The sequence below is a fragment of the Macrotis lagotis genome, chromosome X (assembly GCF_037893015.1).
Source record: "Macrotis lagotis isolate mMagLag1 chromosome X, bilby.v1.9.chrom.fasta, whole genome shotgun sequence".
In the NCBI taxonomy this organism is placed as follows: domain Eukaryota; kingdom Metazoa; phylum Chordata; class Mammalia; order Peramelemorphia; family Peramelidae; genus Macrotis; species Macrotis lagotis.
The window spans coordinates 49074149-49089850 of record NC_133666.1 but is presented as its reverse complement, the minus strand read 5'-3'; the positions used below and the strand labels follow the sequence as shown (position 1 = coordinate 49089850).

General features: G+C 39.5%; 1 protein-coding gene across 3 annotated transcripts in view; it reads left to right on the top strand.

The window, feature by feature from the left end:
• The window catches only part of LOC141497398 (fibronectin type-III domain-containing protein 3A-like), an 80512-nt gene extending 67541 nt beyond the window's left edge, over positions 1-12971 (top strand). For all 3 annotated transcript variants that reach the window (XM_074200044.1, XM_074200046.1, XM_074200045.1), the window contains 6 exons: positions 1808-1957; positions 3645-3919; positions 6132-6344; positions 10155-10321; positions 12175-12296; positions 12639-12971. In XM_074200044.1, coding sequence (XP_074056145.1) covers positions 1808-1957; positions 3645-3919; positions 6132-6344; positions 10155-10321; positions 12175-12296; positions 12639-12953 — 1242 coding nt within the window. In that variant the 3' untranslated portion in view covers positions 12954-12971. The remainder of the gene's footprint in view (positions 1-1807; positions 1958-3644; positions 3920-6131; positions 6345-10154; positions 10322-12174; positions 12297-12638) is intronic.
• The last annotated feature ends 2731 nt before the right edge of the window (positions 12972-15702 follow it).

The following is a 15702-nucleotide window of genomic DNA, read 5'->3' as shown; positions in this document are numbered from 1 at the left end:
TCAGAGGAAGCCTACTCCAAACCCTTCTTGTCACAGGAGAAGAAACTGAGACTCAAAGAAGGGCCTTGCCGTTTTCCCTGAACATAGTCGCACCTTGTTAGTGGCAAAACCAAGGCTAAAAGAGATTCTCCCACTCCCAGATCAATACATTTCCATTCTCTGTCACATTATTCATCTTCTGATTAGTCCTATATGCAACAATAAGCATGATCTTCATGGAAACATAGAATTTGGATCTGAAGAGTCATCTAAACCAACTTCATCATCCTATGATTATTTCTTGTGATTGGCAGCTTTTTGTTTTCATATCAGCTTTATTTCTGAACGTGGTCCTCCCTAGCAAGCATCCCTTGTAAACCAACAATAAAAAAAAAAACTTAAAAATTCAGGTTACATTAACCAACACATCAGTCACTGGAGAATGTCATATCTATACACCCAGAATCTCCCAGAGAGAGGAAACTGCATTTTCTCCTCACTCCTTTGAGTCCAAACCTGGTCATTTAAATCACACAGCCTTTGGTATCAGCTTTTTGGCAATGGTTGGTCTTTCCATTGACATTGTTCCAATCATCGTGTGCTCTGTTCACTTCATTTCATTTGCCTTCCCGTCTGATTCTCAGTTCTTCATATTTAGCTTTTTTTTTTTACTGCCTAGTAATACTGCTTATAATCACTTACCACAATTTGTTTATCCATTTCCCAATCAATGGGATTCAATTTCCACTTCTTTGCTACTACACAAAGTGTTATGTGAATACAAGACTTTTGATCAATGGCTTCCTTGAGATGTATGCCTAATAGTGGGAAGTATGAATATTTTAGTATATTACCAGAGGGCAGCTGGGTGATGCAGTGATTTTAGAATGCCAGGAAAACTCATCTTCATGAGTTCAAATCCAGCCTCAGACACTTACTAATAACTGGGTGACCCTGGGCAAGTCACTTTACCCTGCTTACCTTACTTTTCTCATCTATAAAATGAAATGGCAAACCACTCCATACCTCTACTCAGAAAACCCCAAATGTGGTCATGAAAAGTCAGACCCAACTGAAAAACAACTCAAGAACAGAAAAATCATACTACCCCCCTCCTCCTTCTTTATAGAGATGAGGAAACTGAAGCTAGGAAAGGCAAAATGACTTGCCCCAGGTCACACAGGTAGTACGTGGCTGAGCTAAGACTCAAACCATTCCTGCTACTGAACTGCTTCCCCCAATTCAGTCATCACTTTGAGAATCTTAAAGCAACATGTCTAAAATGATCAAAGATTAGTGCAGTGCACCGTCCCCTCATTTTACAACCTAGGCAAGAAACCTAGCCCTATTAGAGAATATTTCTCTGCTGCCTCTTGATTCGGCTAAAACCTGCCTGCTGGGTCTTCTCCTTGACCTCCCTCTCCTCAGCCAACAGGAGCCTGTCCCACACTCTTCGTCGCTTCCTCAGGATGCGCTGCAACTTTCTGCCTCTACCACCAGCCAGTGCATTTGCCCTTGTCTAAAATGCTCATTCCTCTCTTCCAAACCATGTCTGTTTCTCTTTTCCTTCCAAGCTTAATTGTAAAGGGTTTCACAAACTCTAAAACCTCCAAACTTCTGCCCTCACATTCTCATCTCCCAAATGGCAGCTGATTCCATAGGTCTCTCTGTGGAGAGCTAGGCTGGTGTTGTAGAGGCCACTCAGGTTGATTTGCATTGATGTTGGTAATGAATGTCCTTGTAACTTTCTAGAGGGAAGGGAGCACTGCTGCATCTCCTGCAGTGACCTGCAGGCCACTCAAAACTTTGTGTTTGGTACATCTTTCAGGTTCCTATGTGCAATGGTGCCGAAATTTGTGATTACAGACTGGAGTGGGGCAAACTAGAAGGATCCATGCACGTAATATACACTGGCCCTTGCTTGAACTATGAAGTAAAAGGTCTTACCCCTGCAACTACCTATTTTTGCAGAGTACAGGTATCTACCCCCAAGTGACATTTCCCTCCTCCAGAATCAGAATTCACTTGAGACCATGACCAACAAGGAGTGCAGCCTTCCTCTGTCACCGAGATCTCCTACCAGTATTATCCCTCAGCCCAAAAGGACTTCTAAGGCATGTGGAAGCAGAGAAGAGAGACAAGAGAAGGAATCCCCAATAACCTTGCTTCCCACATGAAGGCCATTAGAGAAGTTTTCTCTTGACCTCTAGTCTCTCTGCATTCAGGTTCCTTGATGGAATCCTCCTGAATTGACCTTGCACTATTCTCCACAGTATCTTTCCCAAGTAGATGCTCAGAAAATCATGAGAAAAATGAAGATCACTCCCTTGTTCAAAAACCCCTCCTTAGCATAGTCTGAGCTCCTCCTGAGCCCGACCTCCAACATGTGATCCTAGCCTACCATTCCAATTCTATCTCCTATTAGAGTCAAACCGAGGCCCAAAGATGCCTCTCGATGCCCTGCTCTTCTGTATTTTGGCTTACATAGGTCCCCTGTGTGAAATACCCTTTCCCCTGATCTATCCAAATCCTAAGCCCAAAGGCTCCAGTTGAGCCTTTAAAGCCCAATTCAGATCCCAGGTCCTCTAGGAATCTTCCCCACCCTGGACTCCTATAAAATAACCAATTGGGAGTTTTTACTCCTTAATCTTGTTAATTATTTATATTTATATATATTACATATTCTTTGAAGGATCATGTTTTATATTTGTTTTATTGCCCAGCACCTGCCATGGTGCTTTGTACAGAACAGATGCTTAGGAAATATTGATAGGGCTGAGAAGAGGATGTATAATTTCTGGGAGTAGTCTTGAAGGGTTGACATGTTGAGTGTTGTACAGATTCCCTCAAATTCCTATAAGGGTTAATTAACTGTGCTTGGAAAGTGAAGGGTGAGCCCTTCCATTCCCTGCCCCTCTTTGGGGTTCTGGGCAGCCACTAAAAAGTGGTGGGAGCCAGAGAAAACACCCAGAAGGGAATCCCAGTAAAATGGTGAGCCACGAAACTGGAAGCACTAGGAAAAAAAGAGAAGATCAGGGTTTAGGCTAGAAGTCATAAAGCCTCACTGTTATAATCTCAAAAGCAAAAAAAAAAGCCATGTGAGATTAGGTGGCCATTTCAGTCTGGGCTTTTCCTATATTGAAAAGAGGTGAGTGCATTAAGAGTGTAAACATATAAAATTTTCTTTCTACTCAGTTGGAAAAATCAAAAATCCTAATACCTAGTCATTATTCCTTCATTCCTGCTTCCACATGTCCTCCACATGGCTCAGGGGGTGTAATATGGTCCTGGGACCCTAATTAATCAACATGTATTATAAGAAAGCCCATTTCCTGAATATTCTTCTGTCAAAATTTAGAAACAGTCACCCATCATTTCAGAGTAGGAAAGAAGAGCTTAGTTTATGCTTAGCTTGGGGGAATATGATGATGGCTATAGAATAGATTAGAAGTTTGAAAATAAGATTGAAAAGGAAGTTCAGCCTTCATTACCCGTGTGCATGGTTTCCCTGATTTAATTCTGCAACCTCTAAACAGTTTGTCAGCTCTCTTATAAATTCTATTTAGCACTGAGGATAACAGCAAGATGGCTTTTTTTAATTGTTATAAGGTTTAGGAACAGAAACAGTAAGCAACTAGTGAACTTTAAAAGCACCTCCTTTTCAGGCTGTGAATGTGGCTGGAATTGGCATGTTTGGGGGAACGGGCATAGTGACAACACCAGCTTCAGTACCAGGAGCAATGTCACTGCCACGACTGCTGGAAGGAAAGATCCCGCTTCCTTTGGCATCAACTTGCCTTGCTCTTCAGTGGGATGAACCCAACTGCCATGGATCAGAGATCACTGGATATAACATAGAATACGGAGAAAGACAGATTGTGAGTGTGGATAGAGTCACAAGCTACACCCTAGAAAACCTGCAGCCAGACACTGTGTATAGGTAAGTTTCTCATATTATTTGGGGTCTATTTACAGAGGCCTTGGGACTGCCTCATTCAGTTGCGTATTTGTATTTCGGTAATGTTAAGTACATCAGACACCTGCTGTCATGAAGAACTTATTAGTCCCCTCCATTGTGGACACCATCTGGCTGTGTTCTTTGTTTTCTTCTCCTCATTTAGCATCTATTGAGGGGAAAAGGGAAGCTCCCAGCAGGAGGGGGGAGGAGGGGAGGCCAGAGCTAGTGGACTACAGACTCATTATGATGTGCCAGTGGCACTGGATGATTAGAAGAGCACTTAACTTGGAGTCAGAAGAGGCCTGGAGTTCAATCTTACCCCTGCCACTTCCTATCTCAGTGATTCCAGACCCCTCATTTAATCTCTCTGAATCTGACTAATAATGTACCACCTCCCTCTTAGAGGAGTATTGTAAGATCAAATGAGATGTGTGTAAAATACTTGGCAAATGGTCACCTACTAACTATACCAATGTTAACTATTCAGATCTAGAACATGACCTTACAGTGTTCACTATATAGTGCATCTTCAGTATGTTTTCAGTTGTATGTAAATCCATCGATGTTAAACTGGTTAGAGGGTTGGTGTTTGAAGCCAATGTGGATTTAGTTTCTTTGTGAATCAGTTGGCTTTACTATACACAGATACCTTAGCCCTAGCTATCCTTTAGCTGCCCCTTAGATGCCATGATTTCATGTCCTCTCCTCTAGGACATGATCCTATGAGACCTTAGAAAAGTCACTTAATCTCTTTGGGCTTCAACAAGATAACCTATAAGGTCCTTTAGAAATGTGCTCTAGATAAATGATGCCATGACCTTTGGAGTTATTTCTGGAATGTAAACTATTTGTTAACAAGCTTCCTAAAATGTTGTACCCAGAACTAAGGGCACTATCAGCCTTCCATTCAACTAAACCCACAACTCAGAACCAATCTCTTTGACACTTTGCTCTCTCACATCTAGTCAGTTGCTAAATCTTAATCATTCTACCTTCCCAGGATCTCTTGTATCTCTCCTGCTTCTGAAGACAAGTTATAGTCACAAATCCTAAGGCAATTTGGGGGCTGACACCAGGTCTTTTTCTGAAGTATTGCTGTCTGGCTACAGCTCTTACCCAAGTTCAGAACTCTCCATTGATCACAGGACAATCTATTTAGAGCTGAAAGGAGCCTTAGCTCTCCCTTTTGTTTATATACAATGACAAGCAGAGTGAAGAGACTGCCCACCATCACATAGACAGGGATAGGATTGGAACCCAGGTCCTTTGACCTAGTCCATTGACCTTTCCAGTGGACTTGGCAGCCTTTCTCCCTACCCAACATCTACTTCTCAGCCTCAGTCTTATTTTAGTATTCTCTCAAGATGATTGTGTATCTCAGTTCTAGAGAGGCATTGAAATTTGACTTAAATCTATTGATATGAATTCAAATTTATAACAAACACAGAAATAAAAGAATTTTCATTTGCTAATACTTAATCCACTTGCCATGGACACAGAGACATTTGTAGCTTTGTGGAAAAGGTGGAACTGTTCTCGCCTATCTTGCTTCTCTTACTTTCTCAAACCCTGGATAGAATGAGTGACCACAAAATCAATACAAGTACACATGACCTATGTCATTCATTGGTCCTGAAAAAGCCTCATTTCAGGCTAGCTGTTTCAGGAGGTAGTTAATTCCATAACGAGCTACCTAAAGGATAGTACATTGTGTTTTAACTGTAATGTATGAGTGACAGTACCACAAAAAACCCCATTAGTCATGACCAGATTATACATCTATCTTGTTAGAGATTTGATGATAGGTGTCAATTTTTAGAAGCCTGGAGAAAATATCCATTTTTACTTTCAAAGGTTGGGTAGGATTTCTTTTCCACTTAGTCATCGCTGAAAGAATTAAAGGCAAACCCTGAGCTGGATTTTCTCCTCTCTCCACTATGACATATATTATAACTCTGTTGTCTATAATAGCAGTAAACATGATTACTCTTTAGAGAAAATCGAAATTACTAAGGGTCTCTTTCTTTTTCTGATAAAGAATAATGCTCACCGATGATGAGAATCTAAATTATTTTCCTTCCTAAAAATTTACCTTCCACATTTCAGATGGTGTGTTTTTCAGTCACACAGAAAAAGTAATTCTGTTCCTAGAAAGATGAGTTCACTTTTTTTTTTCCTCTCCTTCCCTATCTAGAATTAGAATACAAGCTATCAACAGTTTGGGGCAAAGTCCTTTTAGCCAATCAATTAAAGCCAAGACAAAGCCACTACCTCCAGAGCCTCCAGTCCTTGAATGTGTGTGCTTCAGCTACCAGAGTCTAAAACTGAAATGGGGTGATGGGCCAAACAAGATTTCACTCTCCAACTCCATACACTTCAACTTGCAAATGGAAGATAAGACTGGCAGGTGAGATCTTTATTATTTGATATGTGTGAAAAATCTGTTGATTGGATTAAAGCTTCCTATCCCATTTTCTGTACTCAGGATGATTTTAGAAACTCATTTGGGTCATTTCTCCTGTGGATGTACTTTCGCTGATTCTCTTCTCCCCCTTGTGAGGGGTTCTACAAATTCCTCATTCTGCCTTAGAATTCCCACTTCAACTTCCCTTTTTCTACTCATGCTGCTGTGGGAATGGGGCCCATGGGAGATAATGGAAAGTCAGTGAATTTTAGACCCTGGTGCTCATTTCCTGAGATACCTATACTCAGGGGGGCTTCATCTTAAGTCTGTTAACAGATAAATAATAGCCAGTCCAGTCAAGCATTGAACCTTTAAGGTCATCGTAAGGAGAACTGTATCAAGGCATGGGTACATAGAGGCAGAAGATGTCTGATGCTATCTAACTTCTTGTAAGCATCAGCAAAGCTGAGATGGATGCAGAATGGGCCCTGACTCTCAAGGAGACACATACTCCAGGTGATGATGTCACATGGCCTCCACAGGGAAGGGGAGAGTTCCCAGGTCAGGCCATATTGTTCTTCGAGTCACCTAAGCTTGAAAACATGGAATTACCCCCTCATACCACTTAGGCACCAACTCCTTTTCATTCTTCACCATCATATCTGTTTCATCCATTGTTGTATTTCCATTCCTGGCCTACCACCTTTAGCACTTCATGCCTGGCTTCTTCCTTCCACAATTCATTCTATACTTCATAATCACATTAATCTTCTTTATCTTATCATTCCACTGCCATTTTAAAAGCCTTTCATTGTTCTTTATTTCCCAAAGGATAGGTTTCAGATTCTTCAGTTCAATTCGTAGTATTATTGCAAGTCCTCCTCAATCATTATTCCCACCTCATACCCCCTTCTCTGGCCGTTCTGCTCTACCTTATCTAACATTTTTGCCTCCTATCAGTGCCACAACTTACACATACAAATCCTGCCCACCATTTAAGACCCAATTCATGTCTTGCCTCTTCTCTGAAGTCTTCCCCCTCTGAACACTCTGGAGAGTTCTCCATTGTTTCAGCTCCTGTTTCATTCTCAGTTACTTATTTTGTCAATCAAACGTATATAACCATTCCTGCTACCTCACTAAGCTGTAAGCTCCTAGAGGACCTTTTATGTTTCTTTACATATTCCCCATAGTGTACTGCATATGGAAGGCCATCAAGAAATATTTCACTCTTACAAGCATATGTGTGTGTATATTACAGACACCCATACACCCCTCCCCTACCAGCCAGATACTGGGGATAGAAAATCAAAAACAAAATATCCCTACCCAGAGATGACATTCCACTGGGGACTGAATGGATACAGTGTGGAGTAAGTTGGCTACACAATAAGCATGTATTAAGCACTTGCAGTATGCTAAGTGCTGGGAATACAAAGGAAAAGCAAAAAAAAAAATAGACCCTGCCCTCAGATTCTTAAGAATAAGAAAACATGAAAATAAATGTAGACAAACAAGACAGAGACAGGATAAATTGTGGCACTAAGATTAATGAAAACTACAAAAGACTTCTCGCAGAAGAAGCAGTGACTTGTGACAGATACTAAGGAAAGTCTGATAGAGCACTGGTCCTAGAGTCGGGAGGACTTGAGTTCAAATTCAGCCTCAGATACTTAATAATTACCTAGCTATGTGACCTTGGGCAAGTCACTTAACCCCATTGCCTTGCAAAAGAAACCCAAAAAACACATTAAAAAAAAAAGAAAATGCTAGGAGTAGGGAGAGCATGTGAATGGATCGAGTAATTAATAGAGGAATGGAATAAGGTATAAAAAGAATGTAAATATAAAGCATTTGTCACTGCTGCATTCAAAATATACAATTCTTTTCCCCCTCCCCACCAGATGAACAGTAGAGAGAATCTGGGAGAAGGTGACATTTAAACTGAGTTTTGAAGGGGGCTAGGTATTGAATGAATTATGTTACAGAAATAATAATAGACCATTAAAAGCTAATAAATTCAAAGTTCAAACCAAAAAAATCCAATTTTTCAGTTCCTATGTTGTATTAAAAACTGAGAGTGCAAAGATGAAAGAGGACAGAATACTATACCTGCCTTTCAGGAACCTTCTAATGTAGTGGGGTGGGGATTGGGGTAAGAGAGATTAATTGAGTGTGAGAAGAGGCCATCACATAAAGGGACTGGGAAAAATTTTATAGAGCACATCCCTTAAGTTGAATCTTGTAAGAAGAGATTTAAACAGTTGAGGAATAGAAAGGGGGGATGTCTTTTCTATGTATACAAGGCAAACCTGGACACACGAAAGATTGAACAAGAATAGAGGGCAAGACACGTCATTCATTGGGGCTGGAATATAGTCTACTTGAAGAATAGTAAACTGAGGCAAAGAATATCATTTGTCAGCAGATTACAGTGGGCTCTGAATGTCAGGATAACAAGTTGATACTTGCCAAAGTAGACAGTGGGGACCACTGATAACTTTAGGGCAGAGACATTACACAATCAGGGCCGCGAGCCAAGATAATGATTTGGCCAGCTATCAAGAATGAGTTAGAGGGGAGCACAACTGTATGGAGGAAAACTAGTTAAAAGGCTGTTAAACTTTGAAGGCCTAGACTAGGATATGTGGGGTAAGGATAGGAGAAAAGACATGAGAAATTACCAAAGCAGAATCTTTAGGAGACAATTGATTGAAGACAGGAAACGAGAAAAGGAAAGAAGTCAAAAATGACAAAGGAAAACTAGAACTCAGAAAGGAGTCACTAAACAACCTTGGAGGAAAGAGGCTGAGTAAAATAGTGGTTATAGAAGCCACGGATTTAGGGTGGGAGTGCGTAGACTACTCTTTTTTTAATATTGTCCATGAAGGGGAAGAAAAATAATATAGCTTGAGGAGTTGAATTCTAGAGAAAGTTTTCCTGTAGATAGAGTTTTCTTTAATATGTTTGTGGGAGGGAACCAGTAGAGAGGGAGTAACTGAAGATCCAAAGGAAAAGATTGTACATGATGGAAGATGGTCCTGAAAGAAACAGAAAAAGGATGAGATTCAAGGGCACAGGTAGGTGGGAGTGTTAGCTTTAGCAAGAAGGACCACCTCATCTTCTAGGAGGATGAAGGGAAGGTGAGGCCATAACTTTAGATGAGAGAAAAATTAGCATGAAAGGAACTCCCAGAGGATGGAAGGGCTCAGTTAAGTCGGAGGTGAAGTCATCAAAGGAGAATGAGCAGGTGAAAGGTTCAAAGTTCACACACATGCTCACGTGTACACACACATGACTTAAAACTACTTCATCCTGTTTTTTCCCCTCCACTTCTGCTACTTCTCTCTGGATCTGCATTTTTCTTTAGTGATGACAAGACTGGTATGTCATCATGGTTTAGTCAAATGTTGACTATCCTTTGCCATTGCCAAGTTTAACACCTTGACATTTATAGCTGGAGTCAAATTACAGACCTGTTTATGTATTAGGTGACCTAAAAGGTGATCCAAGCTTAATTGATTTGTATCCCGAGTGAGTATACACTGCATTATGTTTGAATAAACTAAACAAAACTAAAAAGACTGAAACCTGAAAAGTCAGCAAGTAAAAAATTAGGCCAAGATGCTAAATGGTGTGACCAAGTTTGTCGTTAATATTTTGGGAGGGTTGTTAGTTATATATTTAAGCAAAGAATTCTAGTATATAAAACTTCAAATAAAAAGTAACTAGTAATTGATATGTATTAAGTTTATATAAGCAGAAGTAGATGTGTTTAAAATGTTTAATAATGCTGCTTTATTTTTCTTTCAGATTTGTTACACTTCTCAATGGGCCTTGTCACACATACAAAGTTCAAAGACTGAGTGAATGTTCTGCTTACAACTTTAAAATACAGGCATATAACGAAGCTGGTGAAGGACCATTTTCTGATATTTATACCTTCACTACAACCAAATCTCCACCAGCCCCACTGAAGGGTAAGTATTTTAACTACGTCATTAAGTGTCGTCTTAATTTGAGCTTCTATACCTGGTATAGCAAATTAGCAGTAAAGATTTAAGTGTTTAACAATATCAAGATCAAGTCGCTTAATTCTATGAGGTTCCCAAAAATAGACTTGTATCTAATGGGACAAAAGACCTCTTCCTCTGACTCACAACATGTAAAAGTGACTTGAGGTTTTCCAAAGCTTTGTCAGCACAAGCTTCAGGAGAGCTCATTTACCAAGAGGAAAAGGTTTCAAGGATGGGTGGAACAACAGTCTAGCTGTTGTCTGACTCTTAAACCATCTGTAAATTATAGATTCCTGTCTGTGTCACTGGCAAGAAAACCCCCACCAATGACATCGCAGACCCAAGAAAGTGTCAGAGCGCTATGTGATTATGTATTCAGAGGGCAAATACCACTATCAGTTGCTGCCATTGGCTTAATTCTGTACCACTCCTTGAGTGTTAGCTTTTTATGACATAAAGCGAACAGATTCTCTCCCAACAATTGCATGTGGTATCTGAAAGGCCAGAAAATTTGCTGCTGATACAGATTTGTCACTGAAGGTGGCTACTTCTGTTCTGCACGGCTGGAGAGTACCCATTTTGGCAAGATCACAAATCATTGGTATTCGAAGAACTTGTTTAAAAAAATGCATTTCTTTCATAGATGAAACGCCGGGAGGGTGAGAGCTTGGAAAGGCTTTTCCCCCAGTCATAAGCTTAGTTGGATTGCTTTATTCATTCTTTTTGGTCCTCCTCTTGACTGCTGTCCCAGCTGGTGATCAGGGTTAGTAAAATGTGGCCACACAGTTTTCCTGCTGTCATCAGTATGAATCCTGCAGGCTGCTTGGGTCATCTCCTTGCTCTAAACTAACTGGGCTAGACATTTGAGCACTAATTCGAGTGTACAAATACTAATAGTGAGAAAAATGTAAACAGACCGGACCTTCAGTTTCATTGGTGTCAGAGAGCCCCACCAATTCCAGTTAGCACTTTCTCTGCAAGGTCAAGTTTTATCTAGTTGGCCCAGGACACTAGAGGATACATGACTTGCGCAGAGTCACATGACCTCTCCATCAGAGGCAGTACTTGAACCCAGAGAGCCTGACTTAAAGGCTAAGTCCTAGCTGCCCTTCCTCTACTGTATGGAGATAATCATGGTATAGATGCTCTCTTTTGCTTCTTACAATTAATCATATGCAAGTGCTTAGGAAAGTATATAAATAGAATGGAGGGGGGATCCATGCTCTCATTGGGGAGAACATGGGGAGAATACTCCCTCCACTAGAGAAGATTACATCCCAAAGGCATAAAGCTGTAGGGGGCTTAAAAGCACAAGTTTGCTGCAATTGACAATCAGTCCTTCAAGAACAGAAATAATCTGTGAGGGTGAGGGCTAATAAATGGACAAGCTAAGTGTTGCACTGAGATCCACAAAATAATTGGACCAGAGGAAGACCTCCGGCACATCGGGTAGATCTCTATGGAGAATTTACTGAAAGATAAAAGTTGGTGGTAAGAGAACATGGACCGATTATAATCTGAAGAGAGTACTTATACCAAAGAGATCACAGATCCATTGAAATAAGATTGGAAATAGCAAGACCTTACTGGATAATTCAAATATTTTAACTGACTTAGAATGCTTAAATTCCTTGAGTTTTTCCTTTAAAAAAAATTAAGATCCTTGTATGTAGTATGTTGAAAGGTTTTTGCATTGAGAATTATAAAATTTATGAAGGTCTTTATAGTGGACCATTTTTGAGAGGGTCGGATAAATTGCAATTTGTCTCAGAAAAATGGAACCTCTAAATATAGGACGACACTCCCTTCTTTTCCAGCACCCAGAATTTGTCAATTAGAAGAAAACCTTTGTGAGGTTACATGGGACCCTCTACCCCCTATGAAAGGAGACAGCATTGTTTACATTCTCCAACTCCTGAGTGGAAGAGGAGCTGATCAGGTAACTTAACTTCTGGCAAAATCTTGTTCTTGAGATTTGTATTGTGACACCCATGATATGAGGTATTTTTCCATGAAATCCATCTTGCCTAATTTTACCTCATCTATCCCTCACCCCAAGAGTTCTAGCCTCTGTGGAAATTGTTTCTATCTGTCTGGTTCATAATTTACAATATGCACCTTCGTGAAAGCTTATTTCCCTAATGGAAATTGAGGTATTTAACAGATAGAATTCTTTCTTTCAACAGAATTGTTTAAACAATAAATGCACTGGACATTTGAAATTTTGGGTATTCCCTATGAAATTGAAGTGTTCTTAATCCTCAAACTCCTTTTTCTTTAGGTATACAAGGGGCCAGATACCTCTTTCTGTTTCACAAATTTTCAAACCAACTGTGAATATCGATTTCGGGTGTGTGCTGGCCGACAATATCAGCAGAATGGTGAATTACAAGAACTATTAGGACCATACAGTCCCAGTACAGTATTCTCATCTCAGAAGAAGGCGATAGACCCACCCCAGGATGATGCAGTAGCAGAAAACAAAGACAAGAAGAGATGTTTAACCGATGATCAGTTTGCTTTCATCCTCGTTGTGGCATTTGCAGTGGTTGCCATTTTGTGTGCTGTTGCTATTCAGTATTTTATAATCAAATAAATTAGGGAGAACATTTAACAGAGTCTGTACATTTCTGGTTATTTGGCAAATTTTATCTCAAATTATAGCTGGAGATAGTTGCATAAAATTCATGTGTAGATTTCTTTCTCAAAATGTCACTTAAAAGCTAGTGATTGAAGGGTGAAGCCACGCTACAGATAGGTAATTGGCAGTAAAATACTCCTGGGTCTTTTGTGAGCAGGTTTTTATTGTAAGAGAAGCAAAATTACTGCCTTAATGTAACTGCTGGACTCAGAATATCCAACAAGGTAGAGAAACAGATTGATGTTGAAGTTCTTTTAAGTACATTTGAGAAAGTGATAGAAGTTTGGGGTTTCTTAAGAAAATTTGGATATAGTTTAGAATTTGTGAATTTTCAATGATAAGTGTTTCTTTTGAAAATAGTATTGTGATCTAGAGTCCTTCTAAATCTTTTACTGAAAAAATTGCCTGCAGTGATTTGTGGTTTTGTGAAATGGATCCTTTACAGTTTTGTTTTAATGTTGACATTAAATATTTAATATCATTTAAAGTACTATGTGAGGGTACCAATAATTTTGAAACTTTATTTACAAGACATAGATAAAAAAATGTACTGTACATGTCAGACTACTTGCAGTCTTCTGAAATATTGTAAAAGGTGTCTTATAACCCTCTGTACTGTGATTTTTTTTCAAAGTAATGTTTCCAGCATTTGTTCATCAATTTTGGCCCAGTGCAAATTTCACTTGGCCACAAAGATGGTAATACTCAGTGCTTCTGACAAAATGTCTACAGCACCTTTTTTTTGGGGGGGGGGGGTTAAGAGAAGGGGCACAGTCTTTTAGAATGAGTGCATTAATGACAAATATTTTACTTTTTTGACTCAAAGTTGAGCAAATGATTTTGTATTGTTTTTAACCTAAACAGAAAAATCAACATGTGTGTATGGCCTTCTACCCTATTTAGAATGAGTAAATGTTTTATATGTAATAATTCCCGTTTTTACATCACATTTCTAAACCATTTTTAAAGATCTGCCCTCAAAAATCGTTTTTCATCTTAAACTATGCTACAGTTTTTGTCATCATTAAACTGCTTTGAGGATTTTGCAGACACTGCACTTCATATACATGACTGACTGGTCCTTCTCAAGCCTTTTAGTGCAAATGTTTTAAAACTGGCTATTCTGACAAAGGTGATTTTGTGGCTTGGAAAGCGGGAAGCCACCAATTTTGAATGTGTTATGTCTCAGTTAACTTGACGACGAGATCCCATGTGACAGATACTTGCATATCCTGTGACACTTTGTACCTTTCTGTGTGCATCAAGAATTGCACTGGTTTGTAGCATGTTTTCTAGAAGTAGTGTGCTGAACTTGAAATTTTTCAAAAGATATAACTCCATGTTTTAAGAATGTTGCCAACATGGCAGCTGTGCAAACATCAAGGTTGGAGATCTATTTGAGGTGCAGAAAATATACCAAATGTATCCTTGAAAATAGAGAATAGTGCAATCAGAATGAACATTTTCCAAAATACATTCATTCTCTCCTATATTTTTATTAAGTTCTGAAAAATGTCTGTCTGCCTTAGTAGCAGGTATTATACCATCAACACCTCTCCCCCATATTTAGTTTTATACACATATTTAGTATCTTGTTTGAAGAATTTGTCCTGCCCTTTTTTCCTTTAAAAGGCCATGAAATAATCTGCCTTCAGAAAATGTTTATTTTTCCCCTAAAAGAAAAATGAAAAAGGCTGTATTGAAAACAGAACCTGTAGAGAGATCTCCTTTGATAAATAAGAGATTTTATTCATTAAAAATTGGGCTGAGGGGGCAGCTAGGTGGCACAGTGGATAGAGCACCAGCCCTGAAGCCAGGAGTACCTGAGTTCCAATCCAGCCTCAGACACTTAATAATTACCTACCTGTGTGGCCTTGGGCAAGCCACTTAACCCCATTGCCTTGCAAAAAAAAAAATTGGGTTGAGTGCATACCAAGCAAAATTCTAACTTTTTGGAAAATGTAAATGTTTTAGAATGGTCTCAGGATGAATATTTGACATAATTACAGAAAAAGGTTGTAGATTTTGCAATGACAGACATTCCAAATTGATAACATCTTAGTGGTAAGAATATACTAGATCTCTCCTTCTTTTCCCCCCTTGAATTGGTTTCAAGTATCTCAAACTTATGTCAACACTGCCATACATATATGTTAACTAAATTGTAACTATAAAATAGATAATATATTTTAAATGGCCAATAAAAATTATAAAAATTATTCTGGTGTGTTTGTGGTGATTTTTTTATGACACCATCCCTCCTCTCTTTTAGCTTACCTTCTAATGGGCACAAACAAGTACATTCGAAAACAGATTCAGCATTAAATCAGTTTGACAAACCTGTATTAAACCTGTGTTGGTTCTGGGGAAGATCCAAAGTTCGCATAGTTCCTGCCCTCCTGGTGCTCCCAGGCTTATGTGTTTACTTGATAATTCAAATGCTCTCGTAGACATATAAACTGGAACGCTAAGCCAATCCCCACGTCTTCACCAGATCTAACCTGGAGTCTTCTCTTCCTTGTGGTAGAATACGGATGGCCCTTTTAATCCATCCACAGTTCTGGGATGTTCCTCAGTGTCGGGGTCAGCACCAGTACATTGCCGATAGATTTCCTTACGTAGTAACATGTGCCAATAAGTGATAGTCCTGATTGCACACCTGCTTTTGCCATTCCTGTGACTGCCAAACAGTGAGTGCGTGATT